The sequence below is a fragment of the Dendropsophus ebraccatus genome, chromosome 9 (genome assembly GCF_027789765.1).
Source record: "Dendropsophus ebraccatus isolate aDenEbr1 chromosome 9, aDenEbr1.pat, whole genome shotgun sequence".
NCBI lineage: Eukaryota > Metazoa > Chordata > Amphibia > Anura > Hylidae > Dendropsophus > Dendropsophus ebraccatus.
The window spans coordinates 37,122,844-37,141,480 of NC_091462.1; the positions used below are offsets into that span (position 1 = coordinate 37,122,844).

The following is an 18,637-nucleotide window of genomic DNA, read 5'->3' on the forward strand; positions in this document are numbered from 1 at the left end:
TGAATGCAGTGTGTGTTACATGTCATGTGTAGTGTGTGGGCTCGATGGTTTGAATCTGCATAATGTGCCGCCATTCTCTGGCCTCATCAGTCCTATGTAATTGCTGCAGCTCCTATGTATAGTGTATGGTGACATCACTAAGGCAATACCGTGTATTTTATTGAGAAAAAAATAAGGTGGTATTCAGTCCTTAGGTGGTGGTCAGTCTATGGCGGTAATATTGGTCTGTATGTAGTGTCATTATGCAGTGGTCACTCTTTGGCATTAATATTGGTCTGTATATAGCATATATATATATAGTCATTACTGCCATAGATTGACTACCACGTAATGACACTATATACAGACCAATATTACCGCCCTACAGTGACCACCACATAATGACTCTATATACACACTATATACAGACCAATAGTAGAACCATAGAGTGATCGCCACATAATATTGGTCTGTATATTGAGTCATTATGCAGTGGTCACTCTTTGGCATTAATATTGGTCTGCATATAGCGTATATATGGAGTCATTACTGCCATAGATTGACTACCACATAATGACACTATATACAGTACAGCCACAGTACAGTATATATAGTACAGCCATAGAGTGATCGCCACATAATATTGGTCTGCATACAGTGTATATAGAGTAATTATGCAGTGGTCACTCTATGGCGGTAATATTGGTCTGTATATAGAGTCATTATGGGGCGGTCACTTTATGGTGGTAATATTGGCCTAAATATAGTATGTTTTCTTCAAAAACTGTATGGAGGGAATATTTGGTCCTGATTATAGTGATTTTTTTTTATTTATTTTTTTTAAAGCAATTCATATAAATAGTTCTTGTGCTTACACCACTAGTGGCAGTCCTGACATGTAGGGGCAGTCCTGGCATTTAGCAGCAGTCCTGGCATGTAGCGGCAGTCCCGGCATGTAGCGGCGGTTCCGACATGTAGGGGCAGTCCCGGCATGTAGCGGCGGTCCCGACATGTAGGGGCAGTCCCGGTATGTAGCGGCAGTCCCGGCATGTAACCTTCTGAACTGAGTAAGGGCCCTAATACATGGAGCGAAAATTGTTCGAATCAGGACGCTATCGCTCTGTGAGGACACCGGGGAACGTGATCAGGTAGTATATATCTTTATTGTTTACTATATACAGCAAGGATTGCACACACATCACTAATGATATACTGTATATATACACATAGGGGGAGATTTATCAAACATGGTGTAAAGTGAAATTGGCTCAGTTGCCCCTAGCAACCAATCAGATTCCACCTTTCATTACTCACATTCTAAGTAGGTGGAATCTGATTGGTTGCGAGGGGCAACTGAGCCAATTCTTCTTTACACCAGTTTGATAAATCTCCTCCATAGCTTTTGCTGCATCATAAAAGAGCCATGTAGTAGGCTCTCTAAGCGAGCTCCATTCTACCAGATTGGCGCTCACTTCTGCGGAATATCGGGCCGTGTAATACGGCCTTAAAATTGGCCGTACACTTCCAATAACTGCTGGCTGAACAATCCTTCAGCTGACAATTATCTCTCCCATCCGGTCCCGTCCTCCCCATACACAGAAATTTGGCACATCTGAGTTTTCCTGTGTTCTCTATGAGAGGGGAAAGCCATAGCCATACAGATCTGATGGCGGCTTATCTCTCTGAGAACAAAGAGGTAGGGCATTGACTTCCCATCAAGCTCGACCCCCTATGTCCACTGATATCATCTGTCAGAGGACTGTCCAGAGAGCCCCATACACCTTACACTGATGGCTAAACCCACCAGGAGCAACAGGTACCACCAACAAAAGAGTAAAATGTATGGGGACCTTAACCCTTAGACGACCCAGGGCGTATAGTTACGCCATGGAAGTCTGTCCCCAGACGACCTAGGGCGTAACTGTACGCCCTGGGTGTTTCTCCCGCTATGAAGCGTGCTCCGGAGCGGAGCGCGCTTCATAGCAGGTGGGGGCCGGCTGCAATCAGCAGCCGGGACCCCACCGGTAATGACACGCTGCAGCGATCGCGCTGCTGCGTATCATTAACTCCTTAAACGCCGCGATCGCGGCACGGCCGCGGCGTTTAAGTGTAGGTGACAGGGGGAGTCCCCTGTCACTTACCGATCGGGACCCCGCAGTGTGACTGCGGGGGTCCCGATCGGTAAAACGGACCGCCGGAGGTCTCTTACCTGCCTTCGTGCGGTCCGATCGGCGATATGCTGCACTGAGCCTGCACAGGCAGGCTCAATGAGCAGATCACCGATAACACTGATCAATGCTATGCCTATCAGGGGTCCAGATGGCGACCAAAATGGTCGCCAATGCGACTGACATCTTGCAAATGGCGCCCAGATTTATTAATCTGGGCGCCATTTGCGACTGGCCCCGGCGGCGGTGCACTGTCTCTTTAAGGACAATGACCGCCTTCCGCACGCTGCACCGAAGCATGTCCCCGCACACTGGGGACACGCTTCTCCAGTGACGTCATCCAGCATGTCCGTCATTCATTGGACGGACGGCCGCAGAGGCGCCACACTCATCCAGCGCCTCTCTCACGCCTCTCCTCACCCGGCGGATCCTCAAGTTCACCCTAGCGGCACCATACTTAGATTGTTGGTGACTGGGTGAGTATAACCGGAGGGGCGGCAGGGGTGGCGGCCGGCCAGTAATGTGTGTGGGGGGGACCGCGGCCTGGGTAGTGTGTCTATTGTGATGGCGGCCAGGTGCGGTAGTCAGTGCGTGGGGGTGGGGGGGGGATGTATAGACTGCACAGTACCACTTCCCTCAGTGTCTGTATGTATATACACTGCACAGTACCACTTCCCTCAGTGTCTGCATGTATAGACTGCACAGTACCACTTCCCTCAGTGTCTGTATGTATATACACTGCACTGTACCACTTCCCTCAGTGTCTGCATGTATAGACTGCACAGTGCCACTTCCCTCAGTGTCTGTATGTGTAATAGACTGCACAGTACCACTTCCCTCAGTGTCTGGATGTATATACACTGCACAGTACCACTTCCCTCAGTGTCTGGATGTATATACACTGCACAGTACCACTTCCCTCAGTGTCTGGATGTATATACACTGCACAGTACCACTTCCCTCAGTGTCTGGATGTATAGACTGCACAGTACCACTTCCCTCAGTGTCTGTATATATATATATAGACTGCACAGTACCACTTCCCTCAGTGTCTGTATATATATATAGACTGCACAGTACCACTTCCCTCAGTGTCTGTATATATATATATAGACTGCACAGTACCACTTCCCTCAGTGTCTGTATATATATATATATATATACTGCACAGTACCACTTCCCTCAGTGTCTGTATATATATATATATATATATATATATATATATATATATATATAGACTGCACAGTACCACTTCCCTCAGTGTCTGTATATATATATATATATATATATATATATATATATATATATAGACTGCACAGTACCACTTCCCTCAGTGTCTGTGTGTGTGTGTATATATATATATATATATATATATATATATATATATATATATATAGACTGCACAGTACCACTTCCCTCAGTGTCTGTATAAATATATATATAGACTGCACAGTACCACTTCCCTCAGTGTCTGTATGTGTATATATATATATATATATATATATATCTATATATCTATATATATATATATATATATATATTAGACTGCACAGTACCACTTCCCTCAGTGTCTGTATATATATATAGACTGCACAGTACCACTTCCCTCAGTGTTTGTGTATGTATACACTGCACAGTACCACTTCCCATATACATTGCCACAGGGGCTATATGTCATCGGCTGCCGGGGGCTATATATATATATATATATATATATATATATATATATATATATATATATATGTGTATATATATATAGATGATTGCTGGTAAGATGGCAGCTGGCTGAGGGAACACACCGGCAGCAGGGGGGTATATGGTTGTCAAGTTGCAAGTTTCCATGTTGAACGTTTTCAAACTAAGAAAAGAGAGAATCTAAAGGAGGAGGATGCTGCCGTGGCCTCTGCACACAGTAAGTCCCATTTAACATAACATTAATTTTACATGGTTTAAAATGTTGGCGACCAAATATTCTATTTGGCGCCTAAATTTTTCAGGTTAGGAGCCTATGGCTCCTAGGTAAATTTTTTTAGTCTGGAGCCCTGCCTATGGCATAGCAATGATCAGTGTAAAAATCAAAGTAGTGTATGTACAAGTCCCCCAAAGGGACTTCAAATGTGTAAAAAAAAAAAAGTTAAAAACACTAACACACTACCCCAAAACCCCTCCCCCAATAAAAGTTGAAATCACCCCCCTTTCCCATTATATAAATAAAACATATAAAAATAAATAAACAAATAAACATAATATACCGTAGCGTGCGTAATTGTCCGATCTATTAAAATATAACAAGCGTTATTGCGAACGGTAAACGGCGTACACGAAAAGAGGGAAAAAAGTGCGCGGATTACCGATTATGTTACATTATATAGAAAAAAAATTCATAAAAAGTGATTAAAACGTCCGATCTTCACAAATATGGTATTAATAAAAACTAGAGATCATGGCGGAAAAAATGACACCCCATACAGCCCCATAGGTGAAAAAATAAAACCGTTATAAGCGTCACAATAGTCCCATTTTATTTATAATTAATTGCCAAAAAAAAGGATTTCATTTAAAAAAAATATATAACATTAGAGAATCAGTGTAAACCTGCATATGGTTCTGTTCGGACTGACCTATAGAATAATAGTATCATGTCGCTTTTACCATATAGTGCATTACGTAGACACAGGAACCCCCCAAACTTTACCATATTGCATTTTTTTTTTACGATTTCACCTATTTATATCTTCATAAATAATATATTTGGAATTCCATCATACATGTTATGGTAAAATGTAAGACGCCATTACAAAGTACAACTATTCCTGTAACAAATAAGCCCTTACATGGCCTAGTAGATAAAAAACTGAGAGTGCTAGAGCTCTTAGAAGGGGAGGAGGGAAAAACGGAAACACTAAGATCAAAATTTGCGCGGTCCACTGGGTCATTTTGGGCCTGGTCCTCAAAGGGTTAAATTGTTGCTAAAATATTTCAGCATTTGGGGCCCCACCTTCAACTTTTCCCAGGGCCACATCTAGTCTAAAACCGGCACTGTATTGCCCCCCAAAAGTTATACAAATTCCCAATATACACTTATAACGGGAAATGCACATAAAGTGCTTTTTTCCCTGCACTTACTACTGCATCAAGGCTTCACTTCCTGGATAACATGGTGATATCACGACCCGACTCCCAGAGCTGTGCGGGCTGTGGCTGCTGGAGAGGATGATGGCAGGGGGATGCTCAGTGTTCCTCCAGTGCCCTGAGTCCCGCTACCATCATCCTCTACAGCAGCCACAGCCCACACAGTTCTGGGAGTCAGGTCGTGACATCACCATGTTATCCAGGAAGTGAAGCCTTCATGCAGTATTAAGTGCGGGGGGGGGAAGCACATTATAAGCATTTCCTTTCATAAGTGTATATTGGTAATTTGTATAACTTTTGGGGGGCAACACAATACTTTTAAAAAAATTTTTTGCCATTAAGTGTGATGCTGTTTTTTTGCTGAAAAGCAGACATGTTTTTTTTTTAAAGCCTGGATAACACATGAAACACCTACTTGTCATCTATTCATACATTTTAGGAGGAAAAACTGCATACATTTATGCCAAAATTTACACATATATTGTCTTTGTTAATACATTTTTAGCCATGTCCTCCCCAATAAACCACACACCTTTTTCTTTAATTTATGTTGGACACTTTTTGCTCAGTTTTGGCACATGCAGTGATTTTCAGCAGTTTAACCCCTTAACGACATCGGGCGTAAGTATACGCCCCCGCAGGGTGGGCTTTAACGCAAACGGGCGTATACTTACGCCCGATGTTTCCCCGATCGGGGACGATGGCCTGCTATAATGTATAGCAGGCCATCTCTGCTCGTCAGCACGGGGGTGATTAACCCCTCCCGTGCCGACGATCGCTGCTATATGCTGATCAATACAGATCAGCATATAGCAGCTGAAAACAGCTTTCCGGGTCATCTGTGACCCGGAAAGCAATGGCGATTGGTGCTGTCCAAGATGGCACCAATCGCCATTAGTGTCCCCAAGAAAGATGGCGCCGATGCCACCCCCACGATCGCCGTGATAGGCCGGCCAGTACATCATGGCGATCATACTGTAAAAACACAGTTTTGCCGGGTTCTGCACCCCTCAGTTAGGTAGCTGAGGGGTGCAGAACAGATGTGTGTGGTGCAGGTGTACCATACTCACCTGATCTGGGCGTCCGGAGCGACGATCTGCGGTCCGCGCCGTCCTCGCGTCTTCTTCGGTTCACTTCCGGGTTCGGTCGTCTAGTGTCGGAAATCTTCGTAATCACTCGGGTTCGGCGGGCCTCGGCAATCTCCGGCAGTGTTGCTCTACTGCCTCCTAGCAGCTGATCAGTGAATATCATTCACTGATCAGTTGCTTTGGGTTAAAAAGATTTTATTTTATTTTTTTTCGTTTTTTGCGTCTAACGCTGCTGAGTGCTGATCAGCATTGCACGTAAGTGTGCCGCTGATCAGCAACTCCTCCTTTTTGGCATAGGGGCGTTTTTTTCCCCCCTATATCCTACCGCCACTGTCTGCTGATAAGTACCGCACATAAGTGCGGCATTTATCAGCAGCTTCTTTCTTGGCGTAGGGATATTTTGTTCTTACTGTCAAAAAAACACGTAAAAAACACCACTACACCACACTACATGAAATAAAGTTTTACACTACACCACTACACATATACATACCCCATATACCAATCCCCGTATAAAGATGACCCCCAGGGTGTTTTCGGTGGCGGACGCATACGCTATTATTGCCTCAGACACCGAAACAGCCAGTGAGGATGAATGGGGGATCCTTCTTTCCTCCATTCATCCTCATCATCCAGTGACGTGTCTAGGGGTAGCGTAGCATACGCTGCCCCCAGACACGTCTTTCCCGCCAGTACCGTCCCAATAAGAGATGACGGTATGGCGAAAAATTCTACAAACTCTGTGAGACTGTGAGTTCAGGGTACACTTACAGATCCAGGGTACGTGCACACTGCGGAATGGCGAAGGATAACCCTTTGTGCATTCCGCAGCTGGCACCCGCCGGCGGACTGATGGAGGCGCGTGTCTTCTCTCGTGTCATAGACTCCATCCTATGCACGGGTGGATTCCGTTGTCCGTCCAAAGAATAAACACGTTCACTCTTTGGACAGAGGGCAGAATCCGCCCGTGCATAGAATGGAGTTTGACACGAGAGGAGACGCGCGCCTGCATCAGTCCGCCGGTGGGTGCCAGCTGCGGAATGCACAAAGGGTTATCCTTCGCCATTCCGCAGTGTGCACGTACCCTTAGAGTGTATGAAGGAAGGGACACCCGAATCCAGCCCCCTCCCCCCATCCTCGGAGTTAGTGGGGAGATCATTCGGGAACTGATCTTCCCACTGCTGGATAAAGGTTACCACCTGTACGGGGATAACTTTTATACCAGCGCCCCCTCTTCCGGTCCCTCGCTGCCCGAGCTACAGTAGCTTGCGGCACGATCCAAAAATATCAGAAGCAGTAATAGAGCCCTAATATTTAGCAGCCATGGAGCGGACCCAGCGCTTCTGGATATGAAGGACCCCGTTTCGCACCAGGGTAACATTTTCCAGGTGACGTCCCGCACACTGGAAATTGGAGACCCCAGAAGAAGTGCAGAGCGTGGCGTAACAGGGGGATCAGGAAGGACACCATTTACCAGTGTGACGCCTGTCCTGATCACCCCGGCCTCTGCATACAGGATCACTTCAAGGCGTACCACACGTCACTGGAGTTCTACATTATCTAAATTCTGTCCCTTATTCCTATTTCAGGGGTCACATTGATCCAGGGATTATTCTGATCGCCATTATGGAGTCAGGAAGGAATTTTTCCCCTGTGATAAAGCTACTGTCGTCTGCCTCACAAGGGTTTTTGCCTTCCTCTCGATCAACACAGGTTGAATTTGATGGACACCTGTCAATTTCAACCTTATAAACTAATAATTGGACTAATACCCCCAAATAAATTAATAATTGTCCCTTTTCCCCAGCTAAATAGGTATGGCCGCCATTCCCATTAGAGGATACCATGATGCAATTACAAAGCCTCTGTGCGGCCAGGACAGTAGAAACCCCCCACGGCACATGTTCCACATATGTGCCCATCACCAGTGGGGTCCATATGCTCACTGCACCCCTTGTTAGATTCCTTATGGGGTGTAGTTTCCAGAATGGGGTCACTTGTGGGGGGTTTCTACTGTCCTGGCAGCACAGGAGCTTTTTAATTGCGACATGGCCTCCATCCTCCATTCCAGCCTCTAAATGGCGCTCTGTCCCTTTGGTGGCTTGCCCTGTGCCCATATGGCACATTATATCCACATGTGGGGTATTTTCGTACTCAGGGGAAATTACCCTACACGTTTTGTGTTCACTTTCTTTTTTAACCCCTTGTGGAAAAGGAAAAAATCAAGGCTAGACCAACATTTAGTGTAAAAAATGTTTAATTTTTACACTAAATCATTGATCTTGTCTTGATTTTTTCATTTTCACAAGGGGTTAAAAGATTAAAAAAAACACTAAATGGTTAGAGCAATTTCCCCTGAGTACGGAAATACCCCACATGTGGACATAAAGCGCCATGCGGGTGCAGGGTAAGCCTCCAAAGGGAAGGAGCGCCATTTGGCTTTTGGAGGCTGGATTTGGCTGGAATGGATTTCGAGGGGCCATGTTGCATTTAAAAGGCCCCTGTGTTGCCAAGACAGTTGAACCCCCCCACAAGTGACCCCATTATGGAAACTACACCCCTCAGGGAATGTAACAAGGGGGGTAGTGAGCATATGGACCCCACTGGTGACAGGCACAAATGTGGAACAATATGGCGTGAAAATTAAATATTACATTTTTTACAATATAATGTTGGTTTAGACTTCAATTTTTTATTTTCACAAGAGGTTAAAAGAGAAAAAAAACACACAAAATGTGTAGAGCAATTTCCCCTGAGTCCGTAAATACCCCGCATGTGGACATAAAGCACCATGTGGGCGCAGAGCAAGCCTCCAAAGGCAAGGAGCGCCATTTGGATTTTGGAGGCTGGATGTGGCCAGAATGGATGATGAACGCCATATCGCAGTTACAGAGCCCTGGTGCTGCCAAAACACTGAAAACCCCCCACAAGTGACCCCATTCTGGAAACTACTCCCCTCAAGGAACCTAACAAGGGGTGCAGTGAGGATATGGACCCCTTGATGACGGGCACATTTGTGCAGTGAAAGTGAAAAAATGAAAATTTTCCCTTTCACGTCACATTGTTCCACATTTGTGCCCGTCACCAGTGGGGTCCATATGCTTACTGCACCCCTTGTTAGATTCCTTGAGGGGTGTAGTTTCCAGAATGGGGTCACTTGTAAGGGGGTTTCCAGTGTTTTAGCAGCACGAGGGCTTTGTAAATGCAACATGACCCTTGAAATCCATTCCAGTAAAATCCAGCTTGCAAAGGCCAATTGGCGCTCCTTCTCTTTGGAGGCTCGTCCTGCGCCCGCTTGGCACTTTATGTTCACATGTGGGGTATTTCTGTACTCGGGAGAAACTGCGCTACATGTTTGGTGTTTTTTTTTTCTTTTATCCCCTTGTAAAAATGAAAAATGAATGCTAGAACAACATTTTAGTGTAAAAAATAGAATTTTTCCTTTTTTACGCCATATTGTTCTGAAAATCTGTGAAGCACCTGTGGGGTCCAAATGCTCACCGCACCCCTTGTTACATTCCTTGAGGGGTGTAGTTTTCTAAATGGTGTCCCTTTAGGGGTGCTTTTTAGGTTTTGGAACCCCAGAGCCTCTGCCAACCTGAAGTGGTACAGTCAGAAATGACCAAATATAACGGAGGCGTTGAAATTCACTAGGCGCTCCCTTATATCTGAAGCTTGTGGTTGCGTCAAATAGCGCAATAGGGCCACATATGGGGTATTTCTATAAACTGCAGAAACGGAGCAATCAATATTGGGGTGCATTTCTCTGCTAATAGGTTTATCATTATGAAAGATATTGGATCACAATAAAATCTCTGCACAGAAAATAAAAATTTTCACATTTCTTACACACTTAGCTTTTATTTCTGTGACTCCCCTAAAGGGTTAAAAAACTTTCTGGATGTGCTTTTGCAGAGTTTGGGGGGTGCAGTTTCTGAAATGGGGTGCTTTGTGGGGCTTTTTAACATACAGTCCCCTCAAATACACTTTGAACCTGAACAGGTCCCTAAAAATATCTGATTTTGAAATTTTAAAGAAAATTTGGAAAATTGCTGCTAATGTTTTAAGCTTCCTATTGTCTAAAAAAAATTAAATATAGTTTAATAAAAGCTACCAACATAAAGTAGACATGTTGCTAATGCTATTTAATATATAATTGATGTGGCATAACCATTTTCTGTATAAGCAGAAAGGTTTCAAAGTTGGAAAAATGCATTTTTTCAAAATTTTTCACGTTATTTTGGTGTTTTTCATAAAGATTCGTTATGAATATCGACTCCATTTTACCAGAAATGTAAAGTACAATATGTCACGAGAAAACAATCTCAGAATCGTCCGGATAGGTAAAAGCATCCCGAAGTTATTAATGACTAAAGTGACACAGGTCATATTCATAAAATTTGTCTCTGTCCTTAACCCCTTAGCGACCCATGACGTATCTGACACGTCATGGTGCCGCTCGGGGTGTTCAGAGCAGGGTCCCGCCGGGACCCCGCTCTGAACGGCGCTGATCCCGGCTGACACGTGCAGCCGGGCAGTGCCTCTATTAGCCGGCGCGGGTCCCGTAGCCGCGCCGGCTGCTAATTAAGCCTCTAAGTGCAGCTGTCAAACCTGACAGCTGCACTTAGAGGCTTCAGACCTCACGTCCCTGGTGTCTAGTGGGACGGATCTCCCCCCGGCGATGCGATCGCGGGGGGGAGATCAGTTCTTCTGCCCGTGCCGGGCCTCAGCGTCGGAATGACGCTGATCCCGGCTCGGCAATAGATTGCTATGGCCTGCAGCAGGCCATAGTAATCTATGACCGATCTAATCGATCTTTGCTGTGTATATACACAGCATTGATCTCTATGAGAGATCAGTGCTGTCTATATACAAGTCCCCCAGGGGGACTTCTAGTTACAGTAAAAAAAAAGTAAAAAAGTGTTTATTAATAAAAAATCCCCTCCCCTAATAAAAGTCCAAATCACCCCCCTTTTCCCATTTTATAAATATAAATTAATAAATAAACATATTTAGTATCGCCGCGCGCGTAATCGCCGAACTATTAATTAATCACATTCCTGATCTCGCGCGGTAAACGGCGTCAGCGCAAAAAAATTCCAAAGTGCAAAATTGCGCATTTTTGGTCGCATCAAATCCAGAAAAAATGTAATAAAAAACTATCAAAAAGTCGTATATGCGCAATCAAGGTACCGATAGAAAGAACACATCATGGCGCAAAAACTGACACCTCACACAGCCCCATAGACCAAAGGATAAAAGCGCTATAAGCCTGGGAATGGAGCGGTTTTAAGGAACGTTTATTTGTTAACAACGGTTTGAATTTTTTACAGGCCATCCGATACAATATAAGTTATACATGTTATATATCATAGTAATCGTAACGACTTGAGGAACATGCATAACAAGTCAGTTTTTTACCATAGGATGGACGGCGTAAATGCAAAACTCCCAGAAATCAAAACAAATTAGTTTTTTCTTTTCAATTTGACAGCGCAAATGATTTTTTTCCGGTTTCGCAGCATATGTTATGGAAAAATAATACCTGTCATTACAAAGTACAATTGGTTTCGCAAAAAATAAGCGCTCATATACGTCTCTAGGTGAAAAAAAAGCGCAAAAACGAAAATAGACTTTGACCTTAAGGGGTTAAAGGAGAAGTCCGGCCAAAATTATTTTTTTTATATGTTATTACTTATGAAAAGTTATACAATTTTCTAATGTACATTAATTATGGGAAATGCTGATATAGTGCTATTTCCCTTAATTTAGTGTATCAGGAAGTGTTAGAATTATCTCAGAAGCAGTGACGTCACAACAAAAGGTGTAATTCCTATGGAGTGTCCAGCAGGGGGCGCTCTTTATATAGAAGTCAATGAGTACCATTGACTTCTATATATAGTGCGCCCCTGCTGGACACTCCATAGGAATTACAGTGTATGTAATGTTATGCACTGTACTTTTGGGGACTTCATGAATACATTTATAGAATACTTTGGGGAGCAAGTGTCACACAGGGGCTGCCTCTGACTGCCACTCACTCCCACCCGCCCGCGCCGCTCCTCACTATCCCTGATTCCCGCCCGCGCCGCTACTCGCTATCCGGCCGCCCGCGCCACTCCTAGCTATCCCTGACTCCCGCCCGCACGCCCCGTTCCTCACACTATCTGGCCGCCGCCCTCTGCTCATGCATGACGGCCGCGTCAGCCCGCCCCCACCCCGGCCGGGGACACCAGGAAGTGCCGTGCTCCCGGCCGGGGTGGGGGCGGGCTGACGCGGCCGTCATGCATGAGCAGAGAGCGGCGGCCAGATAGTGTGAAGAGCAGTGAGGAACGGGGCGTGCGTGCGGGAGTCAGGGATAGTGAGGAGCGGCGCGGGCGGGAGTCAGGGATAGTGAGGAGCGGCACGGCCGGCCGGACAGTGAGTAGCGGCGCGGGCGGGTGGGAGTGAGCGGTAGCCAGAGGCAGCCCCTGTGTGAGCGGCGGCGGCGGTGATAGGCATAGCACAGGTACTACTCACCCATTATCTGGAGATAATGGGGGAGTAGTACTTTGTATATGTTCCCAGCACCGAGCAGGGAGGGAGGGGGGAGGTAGATGGCACTCCTCTCCCTCCCTGCTCGGTGCCCTGCAAATCTATTCATTGAATACATTTATGGGATACTTTGGGGAGCAAGGACACTTGCTCCCCAAAGTATTCTATAAATGTATTCATGAAGTCCCCAAAAGTACAGTGCATAACATTACATTACATACACTGTAATTCCTATGGAGTGTCCAGCAGGGGCGCACTATATATAGAAGTCAATGGTACTCATTGACTTCTATATTAAGAGTGCCCCCTGCTGGACACTCCATAGGAATTACACCTTTCGTCGTGACGTCACTGCTTCTGAGATAATTCTAACACTTCCTGATACACTAAATTAAGGGAAATAGCAGTATATCAGCATTTCCCATAATTAATGTACATTAGAAAATTGTATAACTTTTCATAAGTAATAACATATAAAAAAAAATAATTTTGGCTGGACTTCTCCTTTAAGGCCATTTCAGGCTCTGTCCTTAAGGGGTTAAATTCCCCTTGGAAATATAGGGGGGGGGGGAATAGACTGTGCAACTTCAACAGCCGTCAGAACTTCCTGTATATTTAATTTGCATGAACTATTGCACTCAAGCTAAATCAGATTGTTGCCAAAGGTTGATTAAGATGGTGAGCATTTAGTCTCCCTAGACCCAGACTTGTCTTCCGTGTAGGTGTGGTTACTACCGTGCTGAAGCATCATGGGATTGAAAACAAAGCACAAAGGAGGAGAAAGCTGGTGAAACCTGAAAATCAAAAAGGTGGCTGATCAGTAGACAGGAGGCTAGGTTGTAGAAAAGTATTTAAAATTTTTATGTAAGAACACTAGAGCTTTAAAGGGTATCAGTCATTGTGCACTGCCACTTGCTCTCTGGTGTGAAGAGATGCAGCTCATGCTGGGGATTGGGTTCTGAAGCAACCTCCCCATGCTCATCAGGTTCCAGGCATGAGCCCTACTAATTAGAATAGGGCTTGTGCACAGAACTTGGCCAGGCATGTAACCTTACCAAGCCATGATGCACAGGAATGAGTTGTTTGTGGCAGCGTATAGTGACATTTTAAAGGGGTTATCCAGCGCTACAAAAACATGGCCACTTTTCCCTCTCTCTTGTCTCCAGATTGGGTGGGGTTTCAAACTCCATTGAAGTAAATGGAGCTTTATTGCAAACCACACCTGACCTGGAGACGAGAGGGGGAAAAGTGGCCATGTTTTTGTAGCACTGGATAACCCCTTTAAAAACAAAAAAATAGGGGTTTTTCACATTTTACAAGGGGTCTTATTAAAATTTGCATAATACACACACACTATAAAACCACCTAAAATGCCATTTATTTTCTAAACTGTCTGCCACCAATCATTTATGACCATATGGGTCCTAACTGGACGGCTCAATGTTGGCTAATTTGAGAGCGTTTCCAGAGCTTTCACAAGGCATGAATGATCACTAGATCTTTCGATCAGCCCATTGCTATCCACTGTTGGCTGCACATCCCCTATTACACGAGATATGCAGCCAACAGCCAATCATTTTTCAGCCAATCAGAACAGCCCAAATGAGCACTTGCTTGTTTGTCAGCCGATCACTAGCCTCATTTCACGGAGGGATATCAACCTGTTTAAGCTAGTTCCATTACAACTATAGACCAGGGGACAGCAACACAGTCCATGCTTTATGAATACTTTCTGTTTCATGCCATTAATCACGGACACCAATCATCAGTTGATACATTTTATTAATGGTCGTTGAACTTTCATAAAGAAAATATAAAAAAAATGGCAAATTAAAATTTCTCCAAGTTAGTGAAAAGTCCTATAAAATAAGAACCCTGCAGTTTACAAAATGTGGCTTGAAACATGTTGCGGTGTGCAGTTTACGTTTATTTTTGGTATATTTGAAAACAAATAAAATAGGACGTAGTATATATTTATATAAATAGGATGCATTGTGATATTTACAGTTATCAAGAAGATGAGAAATAAATGCGGGCGCATTCACTCAGGTAAACATTGATACAAATAAACAAAACTGAAAATTAAAAAAAAGAAAGTTTGCTGACATTCAGGCTAGGGCTCCACCCTCAATTTGCAGTATGGCCGTAAAACTGCAATTTGGGGGAATCAATGCAATTCCATCATTTTACCTTGACTTGCAGGTAAGCATGCCACATTAATCTTTATTCAGTTGCCTCAAAGAGTATTGAAAGGCCTGCCTTTCTACAATAAGCCCAGCTGTTTGCTAATAGCCAAAAGAAGCAGAGATGTTGCCACCTATCACTGACTTTAATAAATGCTACCCATTATATATGATACTAAAGCAAGCCTGCAGACCTAGAAATCTTTAAAAAAAAATAATCAGGTATTTGGGATTACAGGAACATAGTCACACATACAGTGGAGAGCACACGCAATCAAATAGATGAAAAAGTAAAACTATGTTACTGACACATAAAATGCCCATCTCCGTTTGACGCTGACAAAGCAATCTACTTGCTTGGTAAAACGGTACATTTTTACTCCCAATCCTTCTGCCTATTGCACAACTTTTTTTTTTTTTTTTTACATATGCTAGTGAGTAAATTTTCTCAACCAAAGCCGATTTTATAGCAGGTAGTTTTTTTTTTATAACAATATTTTACTATTGTTTTTACAAGTGCTTCAGACCAAAAATGTTAGTTCTATAGTGCTACTCTATAGTACAACCCGTTCTCCTGTTCTAGAAGCATAGATTTTTGATTTTTTAAAAGAAGGGAGGGGGGGATAAAATCTACATTCTAGATTTGTTCTTTCTTAATCTCGATCTTCTTAGCTTTTGGGACAAGGAAGACGTTGCCGTCTTTTGTCTGCTGAAGAGAGTACTCATGGTGGGAGTAGGGATTGCCATCCTCGTCACGTAGTTTGCTGAAGACCTCCATGTATAAGGTTCCGAGCTGTTTTTTCATTAGGTGGAGACTGCTGTTATATTCCCCCTTCTCGGCAAGCAACTTCTCTTTCTCGTTCTTCAGGTTGTCTAGATCCGTTTCCAGCTCCACAATGTTCTCCATTTTCCTCTTCCGGCAGTTCTGAGCCGCTACCTTATTTTTGCCTCGCCTCCGTATATCTCGAATGAGAGCGAGCTGAGCCTCGTTGAATTGATGTTTGGACATTAAGACGTTGAAGTCATCCACAGGAAGATTAACAATTTTTTCCACAGAGAATGGTACGTTCAGAGCTTTCGCTCTTTGCGCGTCTCTAGTGAAACGAGCTTCCTGGCGACTTTGTAGCTTGTCTTTTGTAAAAGGAGTCTTACTTTGACCAGGCTTAACAGGTAGCTCTTTTTCTGGCGGATTCTGCGCTTCTATGTCAAAGCACGTGTCCAGCGGTACAATGGGCGAGAGTGCATAGAATGCGTCTTCTGTAAAGGGAATCGGGAATTTCTCTGCCGGATTCTGTTGTACATTTTCAGTTGTGCTATCCATATCGTCCATTTCAGAATCGCTGTATCCATATTGTGTGTCCCCATAAATGGAGGAACCCACGGACTGGCCAGGGGACGCAGAACAAGGGCTTGTGTTAATGGAGATCCCTGAATCAGAATCATTGAATTCTGTTGGACTGTTCCCATTAAAAGCTTTACATAATGATAAGTCTGTGATATCGACTGTTTCATTGAGAAGTTCAGTGAATGAGTGGCCTGAATTGTCTGTCAAAGGCACATTGGTCACTTTGGGATCAATAAGGGTAAATATATCATCACAAAATGATTCGACATTAAATGTTGAATTTGTGTTTACTGTGGGCACATTAGGGGCAAATGAACCAACAAAGTCATTAGAGAAAACTGGAACGGGGTCCTCTGCTGGTTTTTCACTGTTCAGCAACGGATTTTGGAACACGTAGTTGTTAGATGTTTCCGTCACTGCTTCTGTATTCGAGTATAGGCTCAGGTCAACAAAGCTGTCGATCTGACTGTTGAGGCACTACGGAAAGAAAGAGTAAAGAATGTTAAACACGGCAATGTACTGTATTGACATCTGTGCAACAGTAAATGGTCAATGCTGTTTAACTTCTCTTACCAAACAGAACTCCCTACACCCAGAAAAAAAGGCCCTAAAGTCGTGGCCATTTGTTACAGGAAATCTCTCTCTATTAACAGACAAAGCTAGATGTAAAACAAGGTGTGGGGCTTAGCTACTGCTACGTGCAGGAAAAGGAGAAAGCCCGGCCTGTATACATGCGAGCAAACCACAATCCACACTGTTTCTGAAAGGTAAAATAAGGCTTCCCTCTAATCTCTCACTACTCCCTTCTGTAAATATCAGTGTACCTACCGCTGTATGTCCCTAGTGCTGTAGTGTAATTTCTGCCTCCCTTTGACATGTTATCAGTAGCTTAGTGTAAACCCTTACTTGTTGTGCTGCTGACGTTTCTTTCCTTTCTGCTCATTTTTGACCATAGGTCTCTAAACTGCGGCCCTCCAGCTGTTGCAATACTTCATTTCCCATCATGGCTGGACAGCCAAATCCAAAGCTTTAGCTGTCCGGGCATGATGGGAATTGTGGTTTTGCAACAGCTGGAGGGCCTCAGTTTGGAGACCCAAGCTTTGGACCTTCTAAAGCCAGTGCATCAATAACCCTTTATCCACATACCATCTATAGTACTTTGTAAACCAACAACCCAGTACAGTTCCAGCCTGTTCAGTCTAGTGCACCTCACCAATGCTGTCACTGAATCACAGAGGAATATGTGCTGTGATTAACCAAAGGAAAATGAAGTGACTGTGTGAGAACTACTGGCAAACAGCATAGTTATAGTCCTGCCGTATACAAATGATCCCATTCACAGTTCTTCAGGTCCACATTTCAGGTGTGAATGCATTTATAAATACAATATACAGTCTATTACTGAAACATAAAATACTCCCAGAAATCAACTTTAGGATAGCAAATTAGCCTGTTAGGAGGAGTTCACATGTACAGGATCTGCAGCAGATTTGAAGTTGCAGATTCAAAGCAAATCTGCACCATCAAATCTGCTGCAGATCCTGTACATGTGAACGCACCCTTAAAGGGATATATGAACCTGAGAATAAAAATAAGGTCTGACACTTGACACTTGCCCTTTTAATTGGTTCACGGACACAATGATAAGGTGTTTACCTGCAGCTCGGGGATAGACATCAGTTCTTCCCATACCTGCTCCAACACGTTTTCTGTGTTGGGTCTCGTGTTCTGCAAAGTGTCTGGAACAGGGGGCTGCTCTGTGGGAAGAAAGTTCTGGCTGTTATCCATATGGGAGGTTGGTACCATTGCAGTTTGGAAGGTCATATCAGGTGCCTGGGAAATGAATAATAAATCATATGGTTACTATAAAAGAGAAGATGATTTCATAAATTCATACTCAGATATCGTGAAATATATTCTTTAACAAAAGTTTAAAAGTTCTTAAGGGTGGTTTTCCAGTTTAATACATGGATGGGCTTTTTAGCAAGTAAACGTCCCACCATGCAACCTCCAAAAACACGATGACATATTCCAGCAATGCATCTTCAATGTCTTATGTGGGAATTAAAATTTTGAAACTTCAAAGACCAGTTGAAAGTCAGGGATTTCCAACCTAGTTACAATAGAGGCTGTTAATAGCCTACTTATAGGGTTTGCCATGAAAGACGCAATCTACCCAATTGAGTGTCTGATCAGTCATAAGAACAG

General features: G+C 43.8%; 1 protein-coding gene across 2 annotated transcripts in view; it reads right to left on the bottom strand.

Moving 5' to 3' along the window:
* Positions 1-14,665: 14,665 nt before the first annotated feature.
* Positions 14,666-18,637, bottom strand: part of NFE2L2 (NFE2 like bZIP transcription factor 2) — a 69,637-nt gene continuing 65,665 nt past the window's right edge. For both annotated transcript variants that reach the window (XM_069983002.1, XM_069983001.1), the window contains exons 4-5: positions 18,086-18,262; positions 14,666-16,906 (exon numbers count right to left, since the gene is read on the bottom strand). In XM_069983002.1, coding sequence (XP_069839103.1) covers positions 15,722-16,906; positions 18,086-18,262 — 1,362 coding nt within the window. In that variant the 3' untranslated portion in view covers positions 14,666-15,721. The remainder of the gene's footprint in view (positions 16,907-18,085; positions 18,263-18,637) is intronic.